This window comes from Branchiostoma belcheri, unplaced genomic scaffold, assembly GCF_001625305.1.
Source record: "Branchiostoma belcheri isolate BF01 breed outbred unplaced genomic scaffold, Haploidv18h27 scaffold38, whole genome shotgun sequence".
Taxonomy (NCBI): Eukaryota; Metazoa; Chordata; class Leptocardii; order Amphioxiformes; family Branchiostomatidae; genus Branchiostoma; species Branchiostoma belcheri.
Window position 1 is genome coordinate 1,400,881 of NW_017803998.1, and position 8,701 is coordinate 1,409,581.

An 8,701-nucleotide genomic window follows, 5' to 3' on the forward strand; every position below is an offset into this window, starting at 1 on the left:
GCTCAGCTGGAAGTTCATGTACCGGGCCATGTCCAAGGCTTGGACACCACACCTCCTGCAGGATTATGCAACGTGATAGGCCTACAAAGAAAAAAAATACAACACATTTCTAAATTTATTTTATCTTCATATGGCAAATCAGTTTAAATGATTTTTTGTATATAACATGAATGAACACTTCTGCATGTTGATCTCATCCGGACGTAGATGCTATGAAAAGGCAGTCTCCAGATGTTAGCATATCTGAGGTGAACCCTTGAAAATACAATGCATGTACTAGAAAAGAGAGCACCAAAGGTAGCAAAAAACATCTGTTTGGATATCACTGAAACTGCACAGTAACCAGGCATCGCTTACCTGAACTCCTCACGACTGTACGCCACAGATTGACCTGTTCTGTTATAGGTCAGGTACGTCTGGGCTAAATTGGAGAAACTTTCGTCATCGAGGACGTCTTCCAAGTACACTGTGTCGTTCATGCCCAGTGGTCCTAATACTCGTTCCCGCAAGAGGGCCTCCCAGGACTTCCCTGTTAGCTTCTCCGCTACGTGCCCAGCCAGGGTGTACAAATCGTTGTTATAATGCCAGACGGTACGGAATGGGTAGATCTGTCTGAGGTACCGCATTCGTCTGCAAGACACATAATCAACGTCAAAACACATCGCCATGATCTCCATCTGGCTAAGTCCATCTCCCAGTTCAAAGCAGAGCTGGGACGGGCTTCGCTGCATTGAGCTGCCTCCCTGTCCTTGTACATATGTAAATATGTGTAATACTAGCACCAATGATTTTACTTGTCCTGTCCTTGCACTTGTCTACGTACGCGTCCATCCCTACCCTACCCTTTGTTTGCACACAGTCACTAATCTGCGCAGCTGCTAATAATCCTCTTCTTAGAGGGTGCAGTATCGAAGATGATGATGATGATGATGAACTAGTAACTGGAGAACCTGTACATGTAAAGCCGCACGTAGGCAGTAGAATTGATTAATCATTAAATATAGTGAGTAGCACGGCTATCTGACATATTACTGAATTTTCTTACATCTGGAATGGTATTGTTTAGCTCACCTTGCCAGTTCCGATCTGTCGTAATCCTGTCCCACTGTAAAAGCAGGATTTTCTAGAATGTTTTCTAGACCGGTTTTGTGCGCCAGGATATCTCGTAGGGTCGTCTCTTTGGTGCGGAACTCGTCCCTGAACCTGAAGTCCGGCCCCAGGATGTCCGTCAGGACAGTGTCCCAGCTCACGTCTTCCCTCTCCCCGAGAATGGCCGCTAACAGGGCTGTGGTGAAGGACTTGGAGATGGAGCCGACTCCGAACAGAGTCGTGTTGTCCACAGCTTGTCCCGTCTGCAGGTCCCTCTGGCCGTACCCCTTGGCGAAAACGGTCTCACGTCCTTGACCACGGACACGGTCAGACCGACTACAGGCCTGGACTCACATGTCATCAGGGTCTGGATGAAAGTGTCCAGATCCCGGAGCCTCTGCTGTAGATCCGGGTCAGAAATGGTTAAAGTCTGCCCGAATAGCATGAAACAGACCACAAGGACCATATGCACAGCAGTGCCCATCTTGCGCGAGAAAGTAGACTGCAGACGGCCAATTTGTACTTTGTAATGAACAACGCGGTTTATCGGATCACGATGACACATCGTTATTTTATGGGTGTGCCTTGTTGAACTTTGAAACTTAAAAGTACACTCTGATGTTTACCCACAATTTGACAAGAGGCGGGAACGTGCTGGGAAAGAGAGCCTAAAGTAAACTATGGACCAACGTTAAACTTTCATTTAGGGTTATCTCATTATATTTACATATATACCACACTGACGTCTTCAATGGTATAGTTTTTATAAGACACTAGTTTCATTGCCTAACTTAAGAACAAATCATCTATTTTTCGTACGTCGATTTCGTACACGGATACCAAAAGGAACAATCCGTACTTTTAGGTACACTATATTAGGCACACTATTTGCAAACCCTAATTTAGGGCTTCTTGGTAACCCTACTTTAGGGTTTTATTTAGTTTTCTTTTGCAAATTCATACATTTGCATAATTAATCAATGTGAATCATTTATAATCATAAAAGTATGAGGTTATGAAACTCTAGTTCTCTGTTGCTCTGTTGATTTTAAACCCTATATTCGTCCGGTTGACAAGGAGATAAGTATAGTGACTATACTTGTGTCATTACCACATATGAAAACTAGAGTTCCGCGATCTCATACCTTCGCCAAATGATGTTACCCTTTGGTCTTGACGAATGTTGACAATTCGCATTAATTATGCAAATTAGGCATTCATTTGCATAAACACTACTAGTATCTGCCAATGTTCTTCTACTTCACAATTACACATGTCACACGTTTGAATAATCATATCATGGAAGGTAGCAGATTTGTAGCATTTTCCTCATTAATTATGCTAATCAGCTACTGATTTGCATAACTATAATTTTAATATGTCAATCATTCTTTAAGGTACCCACATACCAAAAATCATGATGATCCGTCAATCGGTTCTTGAGTTATCCTCCTTCGAATATTTTTCAACGAATGCTTCTGCAGTTCCAGAACAAGCCGCTAGGGGGTCCAAACTCATGTCATTTCTTCCCCAGTCAAAGAGCTACCTACCATCCCAATTTAGTGAACCTACCATGTCCAGATCATGAGATATCAAAACCGGAAGTTCAGCTGCAGTACCATAACAAGCCGCCAGGGCGTCCAAAATCTAATCAGTTCCACGTCTCATGAAGACCTACCCACCTACCAAATATCAAGACAATCCACCTTAGCCTTCTTGAGTTATCGTGCTCACACACACACACACACACACACACACACACACACACACAGACACACGAACGCCCCTGAAAACATAACCTTCTTGGCGAAGGTAATAACAATATGACAGGTGATTTAGTGTCGGTGACATGAAATAAGACCTATTGATCTCCTGCTTTTGTGAATCAGATTAGGTAGTAAACATGGGCCAAAAGGAGCAAAATCACCAATATGTTACTCGAAGCTGCGCGGTTCGGAGAGCCAGAGACACCGGTACAGTCGTCCCACTTCGGCAGTGTAGGGTCCGGGTCGGTCAGCTTCAAGCCACGTTCGAACAGCACAGCCGGTTCAGGGGGGAAGCGATGTAAGGACAGCGAGAAGATGCTACCATCTTTCTCACCTACATCAGCAATGACAAGTGGCAAATACTCTAACGGCCCTTGCAAGCGGAGGAGAAGGCGGTTAGGAGAGTTGGAAGGGAGAACTAAACCCCGTCCGATCACACCAAAACTGAAGTATAAGTTGTCATCAGTCGTGTTCAGGCTGATGGTCAGGTTGCCTGTCGCATGGTTGCCGTAGACTCCTTCGTAGTCACGTTTGTCTCGCGGGAAGTTGTCCGAGATCTCAGGGGGGACGGTGCTGTTGGGCTCTGGTCTCGTCAACCAAGGCTCAGGATAGGTGCAGGCTATGGTATCGTTAATCCAATGGTCCTTACCTATTGGCGAAAAAAAGATGATAGACATATTAGAATTCAGACCTTTTCCTGACCAGTTGACATACTGCAGATGTATTTACGGTAGATTATGTTTTCGCCCAACAAACAGTTGAAATCAAACTTTTAAGCATGGATAAGGCAGCTTGTGACAGAAGAGGTAAGCTAGGTAAATATAACTGTTTTTTGCTTCCCAATATCTGTATGGAGATTAGAGACTTTGTACCTGTTACGATGTCCCCGACCAGGGCGTGGATCATATCGTGGACGTCGATGGCCGCCTCATCAGTGAAACTGTTGGGACCGTTGACGGAGGTGAAAACTCCTCCCGAAGCGGCAGGGTACAGGGACAGGAGAGAAACATAGCCTGCCGCAAAGCCACTGTGTTGTAGTCGCCTGTATCCTAGTGGAGGGCAAGAGTTTTGTTTGAATCAATTCTTGTTCACAGCTTTGAAATAGATAGTGATGTGATAATACCAAGATAGTGATTTCAGATTGCATGGCAACAAGATCCCCATTGTAACATTCTCACATGACAGGCGACGAATGTACATATATACGTTGTTGCTAAATACAATCCAGGAAATATAGCACTCTGGATTTACGCCTTTTATCAATCTTTAAGCCGCTTAAGTTGATTGGAAATTTGCTATATCATCTTAGCCTTGCCTTCAAAACTAGCAGTTTATCTTTTAAAAGACGGCATCGCAAACTACTCCGACAGCAAATTATGAAAGACCTCTGTCCTTGATTACATGTACATGGAAGTCCAAACGAGGATTACATCAATGAACATCTGACTATTTTGTACCTCGGTAGGTGCCAACAAACCACGCCAACCCGTAGCCCTGCTCCGTCCCCGCCTCTACTGGCCAGTCAGGTTCAAGCTTGGGGTCAAAACTCGAGGTGAACTCTGCCACGTGTGTCTGCCGTAAGGTGTCCTCCGGCACCACCAGGCGACCGGCCGCGTCCCTCCCCCCGCTCAGCTGGAAGTTCATGTACCGGGCCATGTCCAAGGCGTTGGACACCACACCTCCTGCAGGATTATGCAACGTGATAGGCCTACAAAAGGGAAAAAAATACAACACATTTCTCAATTTATTTTATCTCCATATGGCAAATCAGTTTAAATGCTTTTTTGTATACAACATGAATGAACACTTCTGCATGTTGATCTCATCCGGACGTAGATGCTATGAGTCTCCAGATGTTAGCATATCTGAGGTGAACCCTTGAAATTACAATACATGTACTAGAAAAGAGAGCACCAAAGGTAGCAAAAACATTTGTTTGTGTATCACTGAAACGGCACAGTACCAAGCAGCGCTTACCTGAACTCCTCACGACTGTACGCCACAGATTGACCTGTTCTGTTATAGGTCAGGTACGTCTGGGCTAAATTGGAGAAACTTTCGTCATCGAGGACGTCTTCCAAGTACACTGTGTCGTCCATGCCCAGTGGTCCTAATACTCGTTCCCGCAAGAGGGCCTCCCAGGACTTCCCTGTGAGCTTCTCCGCTACGTGCCCAGCCAGGGTGTACAAATCGTTGTTATAGTGCCAGACGGTACGGAATGGGTAGATCTGTCTGAAGTACCGCATTCGTCTGCAAGACAAACAAGAGTTCCGAGATCTCATACATCCATGAAATATGGGCTTGAAATGTAGATGTAAATTTCTTCTTTAATTACGCAAATGACCTGTGCTTTAACATAATATATGCTATCGTGATGTTAACTTTTGATTAACTTACAGATGTCCCAAGTATGACATTCCCATCATTCACCATTAAGAAATCATAGAATTTTGGCATTAATTATGCAAATTAGGTCATCATTTGCATAATTAGTATCTGTTGATGTTCCATCTGCCATAGGTTACATACATTACATGTATGAAAGTACTATAATGTAAAACACTGTAATAATAGAATTTCCTCATTAGTTATGTAAATTAAGTCCTCATTTGCATAATTTGCATTTAATTATGTACATCTCTCTCTCAGCTACCTACCTACCAAAAATGATGAAAATACGTTGTTCCTATCTGGACTTATTGGCTTTCAAAGATTTTGCCCGAAGGTCCCCTGCAGTTCCAGAAAAGGCTGCTAGGGGGACCAAACCCAGACCACCTATTCCTTACAGGAAAAGGTATCTGTCACCAAAACTTCAAGACCATAGCAGGTTCAGGACAAAAGATACAAAAACCGGAAGTTCTGCTGCAGTACCAAGGTCATCCACCAGGAGACCCATATTTGACCTTGACCTTCGTCTTTCCAAGACTTACCAGCATAACAAATATCATCGCAATCCATAAAGGCGTTCTGAAGTTATGCTGACCACAAATTTGCGGAAACACACAGACACACACACAGACACACAGACAGACACGCCAAAAACAATAACTCCATTTTTCATGGAGGTAATAATCAACGTCATAACGCATCGCCATGAACTAGTAACTGGAGAACCTGTACATGTAAAGCCGTACGTAGGCAGCAAAATTAATCATTAAATACAGTGAATAGCACGTCTATCTGACCAATTACCGAATTTTCTTACATCTGAAATGGTATTGTTTAGCTCACCTTGCCAGTTCCGATCTGTCGTAATCCTGTCCCACTGTAAAAGCAGGATTTTCTAAACCGGTTTTGTGAGCCAGGATATCTCGTAGGGTCGTCTCTTTGGTTCGGAACTCGTCCCTGAACTTGAAGTCGGGCCCCAGGATGTCCGTCAGGACGGTGTCCCAGCTCATGTCTTCCCTCTCCCCGAGAATGGCCGCTAACAGGGCTGAGGTGAAGGACTTGGAGATGGAGCCGACTCCGAACAGAGTCGTGTTGTCCACAGCTTGTCCCGTCTGCAGGTCCCTCTGGCCGTACCCCTTGGCGAAAACGGTCTCACCGTCCTTGACCACGGACACGGTCAGTCCGACTACAGGTCTGGACTCACATGTCATCAGGGTCTGGATGAAAGTGTCCAGATTCTGTAGCCTCTGCTGTAGATCCGGGTTAGAAGTGGTTAAAGTCTGCCCGAATAGCATGAAACAGACCACAAGGACCATATGCACAGTAGTGCCCATCTTGCGCAACAAGGTCGCAGACCACCAAACAACGCAGTTTATTGTATCACGAGTTAATGACGCGTCGTTCTTTTGTGGGTGTGCCTTGATGGACTTTGAAACGTACACTCTGGTGTTTACCTACGATTTGACAAGAGACGGGCACATGCTGGGAAATAGAGCCCAGCGTTAACTATGGACCAAAGTTAACTTGCATTTCGAGTTATGTCATTATAATTACATATATAGCACATTGACGTCTTCAATGCAATGATAAGTGTTATAAGATACCGGCTTTATTGCTTGACAAATCATCTATTTTTCGTACGTCGATTTCGCACATTATTTCAAAAGGAGATAGATAATTCATACATTTGCATAATCAATCAATGTAAAACATTCATAATCAGTTGGTCATAAAGGTATGAAGTTGTGTAACTCTAGTTCTCTGTATAATCATTGATAGCTCAGTTGATTTTAAGTCCTATATTCATTCGGTTCCACATCCCTGTAATGTTTGACAAGGAGATAAGTATAGTTACTATATTTGTGTCATTAGCACATATGAAAATATCATTATGACAGGTGACTTAGTGTCGGTGACTTAGGAAACATATCACATCCAAAAGGGGCCCATTGATCTTCTTCTGCTTTTGTGAATCAGATTAGGTGGTAAACAGAGCCAAAAGGATCAAAATCATGAATATGTTACTCGAAGCTTCGCGGTTCGAAGAGCCAGAGACGACGGTACAGTCGTCCCATTTCGGCTCTGTAGGGTCCGGGTCGGTCAGCTTCAGGCCTCGTTCGAATACGATAGGGGGTTCAGGAGGATAGCTTTCTAGTTGCAGAGAAAAGATGTCATCATCTTTGTCTTCTACATCGGCAACAATGTTGGGGATATATACTAAAGGTTCTCCAGCCCGGAGGATAAGGCGGTTAGGAGAGTCGGTAGGGAGAACTAGACCCCGTCCGATCAGACCAAGACTAAAGTATAAGTTGCCGTCGGTCGTGTTCAGGCTGATGGTCAGGTTGCCTGTCGCACGGTTGCCGTAGACTCCTTCGTAGTCACGTTTGTCTCGCGGGAAGTTGTCCGAGATTTTAGGGCCGACTGTCGACGTCCTCATGGTCTGTCGTTTCGTCCACCAAGGTCCAGGATACGTGCAGGCCGTTGTGGAATTCAACCAGTGGTCTTTCCTATCAATGAGTATGTAGGAATGTCATGATCATGGCTACCCGGACTGAAGCTAGCTCTTTTCCTTCTTTTTCCCGTGAGATCTCTTATTGGTCTATATATAGTTTCAAAATCATGTTTAGAGCTATGTGGTGGATTTTTTTTTCTTCTACCAACAGAAGGAAACTTGTACCTGTGAGAATATCTGCAACGTGGTAGTGAATGGTATCGTGGACGTCATTGGCCCCTGTGTCGTCAGCGTTATTGATGGCTGTGAAGACACCTCCTGATGTGGCCGGATAGAGGGACAGTAGTGATGTAAAGCCTACCATAGATCCACGGTGATGAACTCGTCTGTAGCCTGCATAGAACATGCCGGACATTTGCGACTTGAAAACAATCCTAGAAGATATGCTACGTTCACATACATGTACAGTACAGACAACGACACCATGACGATGTTGGACTAGCTATATATAGAAAGGTGTCACAATGAGGACCGTGAGTATGATGGATGTAATGCCATTATAATGTAAACCGCAACTACGATATCTTTATGGACTCGTTGTCTTTTATAAGTCGACGCTTAAAATTGCAGACTCATGATCAAAGCTTTTAGTTTTGAAACAAATCATAGTATTTTGTTCACCATTTCTTCAGAAGCCACTGCGAATAGTTTTTAGGCAGCTTGCAAGCATGTTACGAGATGATGCCTGAACTTTGACAACATCAGTCACAACACTGACCTAATGTAAATATCAAATACCTCTGTAGGAGCCGGTAACCCAGCCAAACCCATAGCCTTGCGTCAGCCACGCTTCGACTGGCCAGTACGGTTCGACTTTGTCGCTGTACGGGGGCACGATGGCGTCTGCCGTGTGGGTCTGTCGTAAGGTGTCCTCCGGCACCACCAGGCGCCTGGCCTCGTCCCTCCCCCCGCTCAGGTGGAAGTTCATGTACCGGGCCATGTCCAA

General features: G+C 44.6%; 3 protein-coding genes across 3 annotated transcripts in view; all 3 read right to left on the reverse strand.

Annotated features, from left to right (window-relative positions):
* Positions 1–1,732, reverse strand: part of LOC109476478 (gigasin-6-like) — a 1,905-nt gene extending 173 nt beyond the window's left edge. The window contains 5 exon segments of the mRNA XM_019777413.1: positions 3–41; positions 44–81; positions 358–630; positions 1,072–1,396; positions 1,399–1,732. Of these exon segments, the coding sequence (XP_019632972.1) occupies positions 3–41; positions 44–81; positions 358–630; positions 1,072–1,396; positions 1,399–1,654 (931 nt within the window). The 5' untranslated portion in view covers positions 1,655–1,732.
* A 1,185-nt stretch (positions 1,733–2,917) lies between these two features.
* Positions 2,918–6,705, reverse strand: LOC109476515 (penicillin-binding protein 4-like). Its single transcript, XM_019777490.1, has 5 exons — positions 6,087–6,705; positions 4,833–5,105; positions 4,313–4,563; positions 3,728–3,904; positions 2,918–3,504 (listed from the first exon to the last, which is right to left on the reverse strand). The coding sequence occupies exons 1-5, from the start codon at positions 6,575–6,577 to the stop codon at positions 2,975–2,977; spliced, it is 1,722 nt and encodes a 573-aa protein (XP_019633049.1). The 5' UTR covers positions 6,578–6,705; the 3' UTR covers positions 2,918–2,974.
* A 132-nt stretch (positions 6,706–6,837) lies between these two features.
* LOC109476479 lies at positions 6,838–8,701 on the reverse strand (the record flags this gene model as incomplete). The annotated part of the gene is made up of 3 exons (XM_019777415.1): positions 6,838–7,750; positions 7,921–8,088; positions 8,494–8,701. Coding segments are annotated over 3 exons (393 nt in total), but the record flags the coding sequence as incomplete, so codon positions are not given.